This window comes from Andrographis paniculata, unplaced genomic scaffold (genome assembly GCF_009805555.1).
Source record: "Andrographis paniculata isolate CXL003 unplaced genomic scaffold, ASM980555v1 Contig52END, whole genome shotgun sequence".
NCBI classification, from domain to species: Eukaryota; Viridiplantae; Streptophyta; class Magnoliopsida; order Lamiales; family Acanthaceae; genus Andrographis; species Andrographis paniculata.
The window spans coordinates 7,459,372-7,476,392 of record NW_026137587.1 but is presented as its reverse complement, the minus strand read 5'-3'; the positions used below and the strand labels follow the sequence as shown (position 1 = coordinate 7,476,392).

Here is a 17,021-nt window from a genome sequence, read left to right as displayed (position 1 = left end):
AATTACGAACTAATAATATTACTGCAATAATAAGTACAAAAATCAGTTGTACAAATCGCCGCCTAATTAATATTATTTTATAATAATAAGTAATAATTTATTTATTTATTTAATTCCGGTCGGCGGCGGCGAAGTCACCGGAAAAAGCGGCAAGAGGCGCGGCGAGGCGGCGCCGCCCCTCGGCGATGGATGCAGGTAGAATTTCTTCTCGGCGATGGCCTTCTCCTCGGGGCTGAGGGCGAGCGCCGGAAAATCGAGAATGCTGGGGGACAAGATCCCCGGCGACTTCCCCGGCGGAGCGTCGATAAAGAGGCCGTTCTTGAGGGTACTGTTCCTCCGCTCGTAGAGCTTGAAGCTTTGCTTCTTCTTGATCGGCGGTACGAAGAAGCAGCTGCCTCCGCCTGCACGCGGCGGCGGCGGCGCCGTGTCGGAGGTGGAGCCGGTGAGCATTTGCACGACGTGCTTGAAGGTGGAGGTGTCTGCTTGGACGAAAGTGGTGGGATAAGAATTACTGGCCTCCTCGTGAAATCTGCACCGGACGGATCCATCGGCGGTCGGCGGCGGACGGTGCTTTTCCGTCCCCATTAATATACCGGCCGGCGGCGGCGAGAACTTTATGGTGAGAGAAATACTGAGTGGGTGCGATCGATCGGAAATTAAACAAAATGTGGTTTAATATATATATATATTTTCACGAAATTAAAATTCACAATGGTTGTTCTTTATATTTTGGATAAACTCTTGCCAAATCTAATATCATATAAATTAAATTTAAAAAGACAAGCCATACTAAATAAATTTATTTGGACACCACTAGACTATTTTTTTTAAATGCATTAAATATTAAAAGTACCCTAAAATTATATATATATATATAGCCCAATAAAATTTAAATGCAACATTTTTGTGAAATGGGCTCACTTGAAATTCCCTATCGAGGATTGGACTGTACGAAAGGCTCAAATTTGAGCAATGGATTCAATATTTAATTTATTTCACAGTTACATGTAAATTAAAGGCACTAAAAACGTCAATTAATTATTCAATAATTTTGCACTAATTAATTTTTTTTAAAAAAAATTCAAATTAAATATTTATTTTTTATATTATACTAAAAATTAATTTTATATTTAAAATACTACATCCAACATTCATTTATATTACATTAAACTAATATTTAAGTTTAAAAGGTTAATACTATTAAAAAATCTAAATTCTCACACAAATAGCAGTACACCCTAATGAAAAATAATAAAATAAGTGAATGAAAAATATATAATATTATATATAATGTAATATATATTTGATGCAATATATATTTTTAAAAAATACTTATGAATAGTAGTAATTTTTTTTTAAAAAAAATGTAGATAAATAAAGTCATAGTTTTTAATAGGCAGTTTTGAAGTAAATATGTATAAAAATATATCTATTTACGCAACAATTTGAATAATTTTGAAATTTTTCATCAAGTCAATTGAAATCAATATTTTATTTTATTTTTTTATATGACATAGGAATCTGCAGCGGCCACCAGAAATCAAACTTGTTTTGATTTGATTGAGCTATTTGTTAACCCAAATTTAAATGCCGTATATGTAAAAAATATATATAATAAAAAATAAAATTGTTTGATATTTTTTAATATATATTAAAGTGTCAAAGTATCCATTTTTCACTCTCTAAACAGTATGTATATTTCCGTCGCGCCTGGTTTGCAAGGTATTAGGTTCGGCCGGGGGTTTACCCAGTGAGTACTTTCGGATAGCGGCTGCGGGTTACTACGTTATTAAAAAAAAAAAAACAAAACAAAACAGTATGTATATGCAAAAAAATTAAAATAAAAAATAAAGTGTAATAGCTATTTGTATACTTTTTTCAATTCGAAAGCAAGTACTGTTACATGATTGAGAATTACTTTTCTCCTTATTTTGCTATGGGACCAATTTTGGTTCCATGGAAAATGAAGGAATCAATTTATTAACATATATATATATAAATAAATAAATAAATAATCTACAAAATATATATTGCTTTTCTTTCAATTTACTTCATAATAATCTAATTATGAAACTTTAACTAATTGAAACCATGATTACACAACCACATAACACATCTTTCTTCACTTCCCACATTTGAAGCAATTAAAAAAATTATGTACATCAATTCAAATAATACTATTATTTTTCTAGTTAATTTTTATTTATTTATTTAATTACATTTATTTCTTACTATTGCACCCTCTCAATGAAGTGAATTTAATTGTTTCTTTTTTTTTTTTACAACCCATATATATATATATATATAGTACAAGATTTTACAATTATTTTTTTACAACAAAAAGAAAAATAATAATATAAAATATTCTAGTTCATTTAAAAATAATAAAATAAATTTTCATACATGAAAACTAGAGAGAGAATGAATTCAAATAATAATAAAAAGCAGCTACTTTATAATTAAAAATAATGACATCCATTTTAGCAATTGATCTAAGCATTGTAGTCAAACCACATAATTATTAAATTGATAAAGTGATTAAATTCAAATGGAATAATCATCACACTATGAACACATTAATTTATACAAACTTATTTTTAATGAAAAAAATAATAATTATTCTCTTTCAACTTACACTATTTCTATATATGTCTAATTCCCTTCCCTGTGGACCTGAAATTTAATTAATAATCCTGTTGAAATATAATGAGGTCCCATTTTATTTCTTTGCTTGTGTTATTGTTCGCATCTCTATTAGTTTAATATTTTTATATATATATATATATATTTTTATCTCAAAACATTATAATCATACATTTATATAATATGATTCATATTAAATACTATATATATATATATTACATGAAATAATTATAATATAATCGGTGAAGAACCTAACTTATAAATAATAATAAAACTTTTAAATAAGATAAAGGCTCTGTTTCATTTGGAGCTATTTTTTTTATTTTAATTTAAATTTAATATTTTGTAAAATAAAATAATATATATTTTTAAATAAAAATGTATAACAGGAAATGAGACAAAATTAAAGTCAAGCAAATAGAGCATTGTACAACATAAATGACTCCACCTTATCTATATACTAATATATGAATTATAGTAGTAAATTTGTATACACTGAATAATAATAAAATGGAAGGGTTGGTGTGTATATATATTTGAATTGAATGTGTTGCATGAATATTTTTAGGGAAACCCTAACCCTAACCCGAACCATAACCCTACCCTACCCTACCCTACCCTACCCTAATTAATTGAAGGAGACCTACTTCCTTAATTAAACAAATTTAGTGTCACCCAACTCTCCCTCGTATCATCATCTCACATTTCTCTTCATATATATATATATACCCTACACACTTTAATTTCTAACCACAATAATTAACTCTCTATATTCCAATTTCATTAATTCCAATTCCATTGAATTTTTATTTGTTTATTTTTTTTAGAAAAATAAAAGTGAAAATAGATATTGTAGTTTGTATATGGTACATATTAAAACATAATCGAAACGCAAGTAGAACAAAAAATATATATATATATATATAATCTTAATTTTAAAATATTATATAATTATTTGTATTACTTATGTGCATAATATTTAATCATGAATTATGAATAGCGACTCCTCAATAATGTCACCGACACATATCATCTCACACATTGAATAATTAGTTATATTTATAAATTTTAATATCTTAATTTATTTAAATATATGAACTATAATATGCCATGTTTATCGCATTAACGGCCACTGGACCATTCTTATTGTATATATATATATATATATATATTTTTTTTTTTTTTCAAAAATAAAAAATAAAAAATAAAAAAATCTAATGATAGTTATATATGATGGCAATAATGTAAATTTATAATTTCCTTCTATTATCAAATATAATATAAATAATTGTAAAGCATGGACTTATTAAATTCTCGATGACATGAGTACTAGGAAGAAAGACGTGAAACAAAAGAAATCATTGATCAATCCAATCCATGCTACTCACCATAAATCACTCTTCACTTATTATTATTATTATTATTATTATTATTATTATTATTATTATTATATGTACGTAAATGGTGTGTATATAATAATAATAATAAATTCTCATTTAAAATTTTATATTCAAAATTTAATACTCTCTCCGTCTCGGATACCGTGTCGGTTACACCATAGACACAGTATTTTAGAAGAGATGTAATTAGTATATAATTAAGAATGTATTAGTGAAAATAATTATCCTATAATATAAATAATTATAAATTAAGATTAAGATAACAAATTAGTTTAATTAAAATTTTTAAAAAAAAAATTAAAAATTTAAAATGAGACATTTTCCAAAAATAAAAAGTGACACGGTATAGAGGACGGACAGAAACAGCAACGGAGACATGACGGAGGAGTACTATTAGTTTTTAATAATAATAAAAACACATTAAAAAAGATCACGTCAATGACAAGACTTAAAAATAAGAAAAAGAATCAATCACCGTAAATCAATGACATGGCCGGTTTGCTCTAAACCCTGTTTTAATTTATTTATATATATAAATAAAAAATAAAAAAATAAAAATTGGGACCCTATCTAATTTGTCTTTCAAATTTTCTTATAACTGAATAAATAATAAAAAAATAATATATATCTTTAAATAAATAAAAAAAACAAATAATAAAAATAAAATATATATTTAAATAAAAAAAAAAAACTAATAAAAAATTAGGACATAGCTAGTACTGCGTAATATGCGTGACACGTTGGCTAGTTTAGATATCCATATTTATAGGGAAGAAAGTGATATTGAAAAATCGAAAGAACATGTGTGAGGCATGATTGGATCAGAAAAAATTGATGCCGATGATGTTTATATATATATATAAGTGGAATAATTGTGAATTGAATTTTACAAATTGTTACAAAATGTTATAGTTAATCATTATTTTATAGAAAAAAAAAAAAAAAAAAGATAGATTTACTTGGGTGTGTTTGTTTGGGGATTTGGATTTTGAATTGGAATTTAAATAGTAAAAATTTTGAATTTGAATAGTGGTACGATGTGATATAAGTAGGTGTTTGATGTGATATTTTGAATGTAAAATTAATTTTTAGTATAATATAAAAAATAAAAAATAGGTATTTGATTTGATATTTTTTAGAGAAAAAAATGAGATAGAACAGTTTATTTATGGGAGAATCCTCCGAACAAAAGTATTTTTAGTGGATTGAAAGGATGGTGATTGTACCATAAAGAAAATGAAGAAAAAAAAAAAAGAAATCTCAAAATAGATACTCTTTCCGTCCCATATAATATGAGTGTATTACTGTAGATACGACAATTTAGATAAAGTATAATTAGTAAATAATTAAGAAATATATTAGTAAAAAGAATTATTATTTAGTAAAAATAATTGTAGACTAAGATAACTAAATAGTTTAATTAAAATTAAAAAAAAAATTTAAATTTTAAATTTTAAAATATGATTAAAATGTATAATTAATTTTCCAAAAAAAGAAAGGACAAATTATGTGGGACGGACGAAAATAAAAAATATGAACAAATTATGTGGGACTAAGAAAGTAGTATTTTAAAGTATGTTTATTTGGTGATTAAAAAGAATGTTAAATGTTAGGTTGAGTATAATGTTTTATGAGATAAATAATACTACTAGTATAATATTTTCATAGAAAATCTTGAGACATGCATAATAAATATCTACGTTATTATAAATAAGAAATTTTAAATAAATAATTATGAAGTATATTAATAAAAATAATAATTGTATAATATAAATAATTATATATTTAAATTAAGATAATTATATAATTCAATTAAAACTAAAAAAAATATTCATCCCTTTCAAAAAATATAGTCTTATTGTATTGAGCACGAAATTTAAAGTAAAAAATAATGATAAATGACTTTTTTACCTTGTGAGTATATTAGTGTAAAAGTAGTGACAATTGTGTAATAATAATGAAAAAGTAGGGATAGTTTTACTGTGATATTATTATTTATGGAAATGAGACTATTGTTTTGTGACGGAAAAAAATGATAAATAGGACTATTGTATTAGGACAGACCGAATATAAATTATGAAATTATAAATATAGTTAAAATATATAATCATTTAAACAAAAACTAACAAAGTGAGAATTGACTAAAAAAAATAGACAATATGAAAAGAGTAAATTTGAGTGCCAAAATTAATTAAATGAGTATATGATTGATTCTAAAAATAAAAGAATATACAAATTTAAAAATATATTATAAAATTCAAAATACAATTAATTCGGGAATATGAAACTAGGCATTATTGATAGTTTTGTTTGATACTCCGTCCGTGCATTACCGTAGATACGAAACTTTAGGTAAAATATAATTAGTAAATAATTAAAAAATATATTAGTAAAAATAATTATAAATTAAGATTAAGATAATTTAATTAAAATTTAAAAAAATTTAAAATTTAAAATACGATTAAAACATATAATTATATTTTAAAAAAAAATGACAAATTATAAAAAAAAAAAAAAATAGAAACAAATTTGCAGGACGGAGATCATACATTGGTAGATAATAATAATATGATTATAATAGTCAGATTCCGGTAGAAGGAAGACCAAAATTCAAAGGCAATTTCCACATGACAATGACGTCGTATTAAAAACCTGCGTAATTCTCTCTGAAACTCGACTCCACACCATACTTTCATGGCGACAAAATCCAATCACTCACACACACACACACACTTACTGATGACTACTCTCTTCTCCTATTTACGCATAGACGTACCACTTCTCTCTTTCCCTCACATTTTGGCAACCGACATACTCGATCTCCATTTTTACAAATCTCAGACAGTCGGAGCATTTCTTGTCGGTGGAGCTCATCTTTCCGATCTCCCTCTCTCTTTATTTCCATTCTCTCTCTCTCTCTCTCTCAAAACAAATAAATGAATTAATTCTGCTCTGCAACTCCAACTTCCGATCAATCAATCAAACAAACAAACAACAGTCAGTTTTCCGATGGGCTACGCCGCCCCCGCCGCGGCGGAGAAGCGGTGGATCTTCCCACTCGCAATAACCTCCCTGGCATTCATTTTCCTGATCGCCACTTCCTTCAACGTCGGCCTCGTTTTCTCACTCCACACCATCCTCTCCATATTCTCCGCCCCGGCCGCCGCCCCTCCGCCCCGTCCCGCCGCCGCTCCGCCGGCGCCGGCGCCGCCGAAGCTGGCGTACCTGATATCTGGATCGAAGGGGGACCTGGAGAAGCTCTGGCGGGCGCTGCACGCCCTGTACCATCCACAGAACTACTACGTCGTCCACCTGGACCTCGAGTCCCTGCCGGAGGAGAGGTCGGAGCTCGTGCGCCGCATCACGAGTCACGCCGTTCTCACAAAGCTTGGAAATGTTGTTGTTAATAACAAGTCGAATATGGTTACGTATAGAGGCCCGACAATGGTGTCGAACACGCTCCACGCTTGCGCGATTCTTCTCAAACGATTCCCCGATTGGGATTGGTTCATCAACCTTAGCGCATCGGATTACCCATTGATGACTCAAGATGGTCCGTAGCGAGTGAGCAATGTCGATTATATCCATTGCGCACCTTCTACATTTCTCTAACAAGTGTTTTCTTTGTTGTAGATCTTCTCCACGTGTTTTCGGGTTTGAAGCGCGAGCTGAATTTCATCGAGCATACGAGCGATTTAGGATGGAAAGCGTAAGCTTGATCCACGCTTAATAGCGAGCGATCTACGCATGATTATATAGTCTTATTATGCCAAATATATTTGTTTTTTTCCGGCAGGCGCCATCGGGGAATGCCATTGATATTCGACCCTGGGCTATCCCAAACGACAAAGTCGGACTTACTATGGGTTGTCGAACAACAAAGAGATCTTCCCACCGCGTTCAAGTTGTTCACCGGTTAGTTCAACGATCAATCATGCTCATTTCAAATCCTCGATTTGTATACGTCCCGTTGTAAGTCTCCATCGATGATGCATGTGTAGGTTCAGCTTGGATGGTCTTGTCCCGGCCATTCGTCGAATACTGCATATGGGGTTGGGACAATCTCCCGCGAACGCTACTCATGTACTACACCAACTTCGTCTCATCGCCCGAGCATTACTTCCAGACGCTTGTCTGCAACGCCCCCGAGTTTGCGCCAACGCTCGTCAACCACGACATGCACTACATCTCATGGGACGACCCACCGCAGCAGCACCCACACACCCTCAGCCTCAACCACACGGCAGCCATGGTCGACAGTGGCGCAGCCTTCGCTCGTAAGTTCAAGCAGGATACTCCTGTCTTGGACTGGATAGACAGGGAATTACTCGGGAGAAGAAACGGGAGCTTCACGCCAGGAGGGTGGTGCGCCGGCAAGCCCCGCTGCTCAAAGGTGGGCAAACGGGCCAAGCTCCGGCCGGGCCCGGGTGCCAAGAGACTTCAAAAACTTATAGATAAGATGGTTTTTTCAGCTGAATTTAGGCAACAACAATGCAAGTAGAAATCATATGATGAAATGGAATACTGTGTATGTATATGTCTATCAAAGTTACCTGTTTTTTTTCCCCTTAATATCTATGAAAGTCTCAAGTACAAGGTTGAACTCAGAGGTCTATTTGCTAAATTTTGAACCATTGAATTCTAAAATTCGATTTTGAAACTTAAGAACATAAACCTTTAATCCTGATTTACCTGTGATGAGTATAGCAATTGCAATATTATAAACTGGTTGATAAGTTTTCAACTAATACCTGTGTAAAATTTTATGCCTGAATTTGGTCCTATCCCTGCCAAGCAACAAGACTGGAAACACTATACTCTTTTCATTCAAAAAATGACGAAAAAAGTGATTATCAGGAGAAGAAACTTCCCCCTTTTCTGGGAGTGGCTCGGTGCCGTTTTCTTCTTTTGTCCCTTCCTCGGCGCACGATAACTCTTCTGGGAGAAGGTTTGTCATGAGCTAAAGCCGGGGGAGGGTGCCTTCTGAGCCTTGACATTTGAGCTCTTTGTTCCAATAAATCTCTGTGATAAGCCTGTAAGATTTCAGGGTACTTTAGGATCATGGAAGAATCACGGTGAATGGATTCGATAAGACGGGGTTACAGTGGATAAAAAGCTACCTGTATTACAAAATTGCGCCTTTCACAGTCTAGAAACATGTTGACACTCCAGTTTAGTTGGGCTGATATCTTATCCCTCACGGTGGAAAAGCTCAGCTGGTCCCGGGAAGTAAAGCGATCTACTTCATTGAACCATAGACAGCTGAAAAGATTTGTTATTGGAATGTGTTCTCTAATTATCACACACCCTTCAGGAACATCTGCAAAAATTTCAATGCAGATCAGTATCGAGACAAAAGGGTAAATGCAGATATGCCAGTCATGTATAACCGTACCACTTGTTATAGGTAGCTTTGCAATTGTGTATGGTGTTAAACCTTCCTTCCTGTAAAATTCAACTTGGTAATCAATAGAAATATTATCGTATTTCCCTCCAGCTTTGTTTGCCTCAGCCTCCTCAAATACGTCAAAGCGTCTGTAATGTCTTGATATAGCAAAAGTTGCATTTTTGCGCCAAAGGAATCTGGGTGATGAAATGGCAAGTGCAGGCAAGAAGGGTGACATAAAACAACTTTACACTAACAAATAATGAGTAAAATAGATTAAGAGTTAGTGGGAGGGGAGTAGATACCTCTCAAGAATCTGGTATGGATCGACAACAAGCTGAAGCTTCCCATCTATCCAGATAGAGAATCGTGTATTTGAGAAAAGCCTATGCAACAAGAGCTTAGGCACCTGCCATGACAAATTAGCGCCAAGTTGCGTATTGAGGTTATTTTACAAGAGCATGGAAAAAAGATAAAATAATTAGAAAAACAAAGAACTATGATCGGAGTGGAAATTCATTGTTCAGTAATGAATAAAATAGATTTAACTCCTTCAAATCAACTCACCAAATTCACAAGTGTAGACAAGGAAAGTAAAGGCATATCACGGACCCAAGTAGCTAGAACACATATTGAATCAACCACTTTTGAAATCAAATATGCATGATCTTTAATTGTACATCCATATTGGTTGTAGAAATTTTCATCGGCAACCAAACAGCTGCATCTAAAATGCCAGTTTGCTTTGGCGCAAACAGCCAAATACACAGGCTTTAGGCTAATTAGATGAACAAAGAAAACTATAGGTACAAACCAAATTCAAACTTCACAGTTAAAATGCCTGGTGCAGCAGACAAACCTTTCCATTTCGTCTTGAATCCGTGTAAGGAACATTGTGCACCACTATAATTCTCCATAATCCTACATGTTTGTCGTTGCTCAAGAGGCTATAGTTCTTTATATATGATTCAGTCTCTTCATCCACAAACATGAAAAAAGGAACTTTGCTTCTTGCAGTTTCACCAATATTCATTGGTTGTTGAATCACATCATAGTTTCCTACAAAAATATACAGAAACCCAAAAAAGGCAGCTAAATAATGAAACTTAGAACATTAAGAGATCATGCATGGCACAAGGAGGTGGACTAAAAAACATCCAGACACACTAAGGATAAATTTGTGAACATTAGATGTAGCTTATGCTTGACAGTACCGAAAACAGCAGAGGTTACAATGACCTCATGGAATTGCTCCAACACCTCAAGATCTGCCACATCAATGTCAAATCCAGTTTGATAGCCAGCTCTGCATCCTTTGATAAATCTGAACACGTGTTTATCAACCTCTGAATACATGCAGAAAAACAACTTTGGAGAAAATCTATTAATATTGGAAATCAAGAATAGTATGACCTACCCACAGTGAACAGTCATCGACTCTTTAATATTAAAAGAATCATTCCTCTGTTTCAGAGAAGGATAACCACCAAAATTAGAGCCTCCATTAGGTTCAACTTTTAATGGATTTTCCTCAGATAAATAATTTAAATGATGAAGCACAGGAGATGGAGATGGGACTCTGGGCATACGAGCTATAGCTTGCTCCACCGGAATATAGCATACAGGGCACGCTGAGGAGTAAAAGAAATTTAAGCCAACTTAATCTATAAAAGCTAGTCCAGACACAAGACTTAAAGAAACATGCTACAGAAATAAGAGCCTGAAATTCGTATGAAACAAATTAGCTTAAATAAACGTACAAGTGAAAACAACTTACGGCGTGGACCAGCTCGCCTCATATCACCGGGAGGAGGGGGTGGAAATGCAAAATCAGCACATGGATCAGTATAATCAGTAGGCTCGTTGGAAGAATCATCCATGGGCATACTATTGAAGAGATATTCCCATCGAGAACTACCATTACACACTATAACTTCATTGATCTTTGGATTAATATTTGATAGCATTGCTTTTCTAGCAGGCAACAGTGAATTTGCAACATAAGAGTTGTTAAGATATCTGGCATCAAATACCAACCAAGAGCTTTTGAAATCATCCTCTGACAAAAAACAAGCAGTCACTTAAATAAGTTACAGTGCTAAAAAAAGTGTTAGGAATTCGTGAGGGGATACAGAAGAGAATTAAAGGCTAGACAGATGCTCGAAGAGGATTAGAAATATGACAAATATGAACAAAGTATATCAAAACAGTTTGCTCCTTTTTAAGCAATACAAACATTTTGGAAATCTGACCATTTCAACATTGCACAAGAAGGAAAAAAGGCAGCTAATCAAACCTTTATTGATAGTAAAGAACCCAGTCATGAACGCAAAGAAGGCAAGCACAGCCAAAATTAACATTCCCACTTTCTTTCTGGGCAGATATCTGAAAGCCGAAAGACAAGATCTTTCCCTCTCCCTAGAACCATTGAGAGACGTCTTCAAAGACCTGCGTACGTTATGATTTCCTCCATTCTGTGCTAGCTGAGGCAATGATCCAAAGCTACCAGACAGTCTTGATCCCAATGACATTCCAGTCATTTTATCTTCGGTCGTGCTAAAGCAATTTTCATCTCTTCTCTTAAAATTTTCCTTCAATCACTAGAAGAATTGGAGTTTACTAAATATCTCAATCAATTACAGATGCATCAACCACCAGATTATGTAGAAACACTACATCAACTTCCCAATCTCAAGAAATTTCCCATTTATGCAACAGTAAGAAGAATCTTGATTAATTTCACAAATTAAAATTCTGAACAATGAGAATATGCTCCTAGGTCTGCAATCACATCACAACTACAAATGTTCTCACAATATCAATACCTAAATACCGAGAAAAACAATGCGAATTCACAAAATTTATTCCATACGTTTAATACAACAGAGATTACACAAAAATTTCGGAACAGCTCACTCTAATTCAAAACAAAATTCCTCCTCCGAAACTCCTAGTTCAACAGTAACTCAAACATAACTACTTTCCCATTGCTTTGTCAATGCCGGTTCGCACAAACTATACAAATACAAAAAACAAAAAACAACTTAAAAAACAAACAGAAATCTTACAGAAAACATTTCGATTGGTACCGACTTCAATCAGAACAAAAAAACAGCCAAACTTTCAACCGTTTCTGAGAATTCAAATCTGGACTAACACACATCACTGTTCCAGCAAAATTAGTTCCCAGCGATCGAGATATAATGAGATTACGCTAAACAGCTCACCTACGGAGACGACGGCGGTGAATTTTCCATTCGGAAAACGGAGCAAATCAATTGCGACCAGTAAGAATGAATTTCTAGCTGAACAGTATGAGATTCAGGGGACGAAAATTATAAAATAAAAAATAATAATTAATAAATAAAAATGTTGTGTTGTCCTCTTCCGGTTGTTTGGGTTTGCGCATCGACTTGAGTAATTGGGTTTAATTACATGTTTATTTTTATTTTTATTTTTAATATATTAGGTAATGATTTTGGAGGATAAATTAAATAAAAAAATTTTGTGTTGCAAAATGCGCGCCATTATTGGAATTTCAGAATCCGAGAAATATTCTCCAATAATTAGAAAATATATACATATATATATATATACTTTTCAGAATATATGTAGGGTGATGGTATTTTATTTTTATTTTATATTTGAAATATTGAATTAAATATATTTCTCTAATTGTATATATATAAAAAATTATATTATATTTCTTTATATTTATAAAAATAAAAATATTAAAATAATTTTACATATTTTTATTACTCAATAAAATATTATTAATTTAATAAAAATAGAAGTAAAAGTAAATCTAGTTGGAAAGAAGAGAATAAATGATTTTAATTCTTGGTAATAGTTTAAGCTCCTATATTTAAATATAAAAAATTTTAAAACCAAAGTTTTATTGAATCTTTGGAGCATGGCCTAAGACTAAATATAATTAGTATATTATTAAAAATGTATTTAGTAAAAATAATTATCTTATAATATAAATAATTAATAATAAAAATAAAATTAAAAAATTTAAAATGAAATTAAGATGTATAATCATATTGAAAAAAAGATTTACATAAAATATGAGACAGATAAAAATAAAAATGTAACTATAATAAATTGAAGGAAATAATACTTCCTCCGTCCTCTTTGAAAGTTTACATTTACTTTTGGCGACGTGTTTAAAAAATAATAGTATTTTAATTATAGTGAATAGTTAAAAGCAGTGTAACGATATTTTTGCCCTTACTTTCTTGTGTAAAAGTAACGATGTGATGTAAAGTAATGGTATTTGTGGAAAAAAGTAGGGTATTTAATAAAATATTAAATTTGTGATTGAACGTTTCAAAATAAAAATATATAAATATTGTAAGTGGACGAATGGAATACTATATTTAAACATATAAAAAAAAAAAAAATTGTAAGATATAACGTGATGAAATATGCTTGCAGCCCACCATTATCCATGTACAAGTCTGCATCCAATCATTGTTAACGGGAAAATACAAATATAGTCAAAAGGGGATAAATTTGTAATTGTGAAGTTATGTATTCAAATTTCGATGTCTTTTGGTTTTATTTGTCACACATAACTTGTTTAATATGATTTGTTTTATCAGACTTAATTTGCGAACTATTAAATTCTACTAAAAATTTACCTAAAAGATAACGAGTGTAAAATTTTTTTGAAAATGAAACAAACAATTTTGAGTATTTCAATGGAAGTTAAGGGGCTATTTGGTTCAATGATTTGATGGGATTCATGGGATTTGTATAAAATTTATGCTTGGTTAAAAAAAAGAAGGTGGAATTTAAAATGATGAGATTTGAAAAAATGGTCTAAAATCTTACAAATAAGGGATTTTTTTTTTTAATGGAATGCCATGTTACTTTTAAATCTCAATTCTTGAAATTTTAATTTTTACATTTATATCCTCTTATAAAAAAATAATAGTATTATATTTATATAAAAAAATTAAATAATTTTAACATTAATTATTATTTTAATTATATACTTAATTAAATTTATATTATTTTTTATTGTACAATATTTTTTAAATAAATTAATAAATTCATTATTTAAATTATTATTTATTATAAATTTTATTTGAATTATAAAATTATAGAGACCACCATAAGTCGGATTCAGTCGGAATTGATATTCATCCCAAATATATTGTTAAATCCGATATTCAAATTGGATCCGATTATACTAGATCCGACCGAGATTATACCCGGTAAGACTTGATGGATCCGAAAAATCTATTTTTTTTACCATTCTTAAATTTTAGTTTAAAATTACACATGTATCGGATCCAATGCATTAAAATTTATGTATTTTATTAGAAAATAATGAATACGTTAAAGTCAAAAAATATTTTTAATATAATTATATTATTCGAAATTATTTTTTTGATATGTATGGTTGATATATTATTATATTACCCTCATCATGATCCGGATCCAGGCTTAATACTCAAATAATTGGACTCAACTTCAAATAAATAGGTCGGGTTCGGTCGGATCTCGAGTTTACGCGAATCTATTGTCGTTCTATAAAATTATTGATGTCTTTTCAATTTATATTAATAATTAATTAGAGGTTTAATTTGTCAAAATAAATAAAATTCATAAGAGGACAATTATGTCATTTAGAATATAAAAAATCCAAATCCACGAAATAAAAATCCCACTATATTTTACCAACCAAACATAATATGAGATTCCAAATTCTAAATATAATAAATCACGTCACATATAAATCCTATTGTGAAATCCCAATTCCACAAAAAAAAATTCCTGAACCAAAGAACCCCTAATAGTTACATTTTGTACTTAGGTTTCCTTGACATTTTCCTACTGAAATTTACTATTGAAATTTCATATTTTTTAAAAATAAATATTTTTTTAATAAAAAAAATTTATCAAATATTATTTAAATATAAAATTAAAATACACGTGTTCCTATAAGCTATAACAGCTATTACATCCTACTATGAGATAGGGTGTAGCACGTAAACTCTATTTAAATAAAGTCTTTTAAATTTTATAAAATTCTAAAAATATAATAATAATAGTTAATATGATATTTTATTAAAAAAAAAAATTATCTATTTATTGTTAATTCTAGACCTAATATTTTTGGGGCGGGGTCCGGTGTGGCGCATAAGTAATCGCATAAAGAGTGCCTTGACTAGCACGCAGCATCCACTCTATAATATACGTAGGGTATCACCACGTATGCTAAACCTTGTTGGGATACAATACAATTATAATAAATTTGATTTAAGAATCATAAAAATAAAACTATCAAAATTTAACTTAATTATATATATATATATTTAAAAAAAAAGGAAAAAAGAAAAAAGTTGGACTCAAAACCGATGTTTTAAATTTACTAATCCAAGCATAAAGTATTTCTTTTGAAGGAGTTTTAAGAAATTGGATTTGAGTTTGGGTTAAATTTGAATTTTAAAATTAATTTTGATTTTTGTGTTTTTTTTTTTTTTTTTAGGTTTGATCTGGATTTGGAGGATTTGATTTTTTTTAGATGATGTGGGAATCTGCAGTCGCCACCTAAACGTGTGTACTGAAAAAATCAAGTTCGACAGGAAAGTCACACTAGACGAACCATATGTGACAGGTGATCTGAGATGTTGGGAGTTTGAATCCTGACCTCACGGTCACAAGTCCAACGTCTCTAAATTTTATTAATATATGAGATTTCAAAGGTTATAAACGTTAAATTATACTTAAAAAAATAAATAAATTATTTAGAATAAGCAAAAATATATATATAAAAAATTTCATTCGAATCAATGTTACGATTAGGGTTATCATAATTAAGGAATAACTTGATCAAAACCGTCCACAAGAAAGAGAGAAAATAAATATTTATGCCAAATATTACGTTACTTCGAAAAAATGCAATTTTTTATTTTGTTAACCATTGATGAAATTAATTTTTTTTATATGATATTCATAACTCGTTTTCTTTCAATCCAACAATGAAATTTCAACATGATCTCTATATTATAACAAAACTTTTGAGGACAATAGTAGATTTTTTTGAAATTGATTTTCTTGATCTTCATTCTTACTTAAGTTTGTAATATTCATTGATTAATCAATCGGTGTTGAGGCGTGATTATATGCAATTTAAATGATTTTTGCATTCAATTGTATTATAATATGTTTTTATTATTTGTTTTGGACTATGATTTTTTTTTTTATTTTTTATATTCACTTTAAAATTTTTTATTGTTGCCTCATTTCATATTTTAGTTATAAATTTTATTCCTATTACTTTTCATATTCTTTAAATGATTCCGTTCCTTCAAAATAATAATTTTTTAAAAAATATTATATTAAATAGTTATATATTTTTATTTTATTATTATTATTTTTTTTTTAAAAAAACCTTATATATAAAAACATTTTGTCCCACACCTCTAGTGGCCATCTAAAGATAGTCATAAATACTAAGTTAGCTTGTTAAATATTTAAATACTTTATTTTTTATTTTTATTTAAAGAAGCTCCAAAAATTTTAATTTATTATTTAATTTGATATTTTATAGATAATATCTTAACTTTATATTTTGT

At 30.2% G+C, this 17,021-nt stretch overlaps 3 protein-coding genes across 3 annotated transcripts; 1 reads left to right on the top strand and 2 right to left on the bottom strand.

The window, feature by feature from the left end:
* Nucleotides 1-33: 33 nt before the first annotated feature.
* On the bottom strand, nt 34-688 carry LOC127254855 (VQ motif-containing protein 4-like). Its single transcript, XM_051280170.1, has one exon. The coding sequence runs from the start codon at nt 583-585 to the stop codon at nt 106-108; it is 480 nt and encodes a 159-aa protein (XP_051136127.1). The 5' UTR covers nt 586-688; the 3' UTR covers nt 34-105.
* A 6,067-nt stretch (nt 689-6,755) lies between these two features.
* On the top strand, nt 6,756-8,688 carry LOC127254784 (beta-glucuronosyltransferase GlcAT14B-like). The gene is made up of 4 exons (XM_051280059.1): nt 6,756-7,596; nt 7,677-7,752; nt 7,840-7,958; nt 8,045-8,688. The coding sequence occupies exons 1-4, from the start codon at nt 7,053-7,055 to the stop codon at nt 8,542-8,544; spliced, it is 1,239 nt and encodes a 412-aa protein (XP_051136016.1). The 5' UTR covers nt 6,756-7,052; the 3' UTR covers nt 8,545-8,688.
* On the bottom strand, nt 7,135-12,783 carry LOC127254786 (probable hexosyltransferase MUCI70). The gene is made up of 10 exons (XM_051280062.1): nt 12,657-12,783; nt 11,726-12,029; nt 11,207-11,488; nt 10,847-11,060; nt 10,644-10,753; nt 10,289-10,488; nt 9,735-9,838; nt 9,439-9,626; nt 9,164-9,363; nt 7,135-9,076 (listed from the first exon to the last, which is right to left on the bottom strand). The coding sequence occupies exons 2-10, from the start codon at nt 11,967-11,969 to the stop codon at nt 8,897-8,899; spliced, it is 1,722 nt and encodes a 573-aa protein (XP_051136019.1). The 5' UTR covers nt 11,970-12,029; nt 12,657-12,783; the 3' UTR covers nt 7,135-8,896.
* Nucleotides 12,784-17,021: the final 4,238 nt, after the last annotated feature.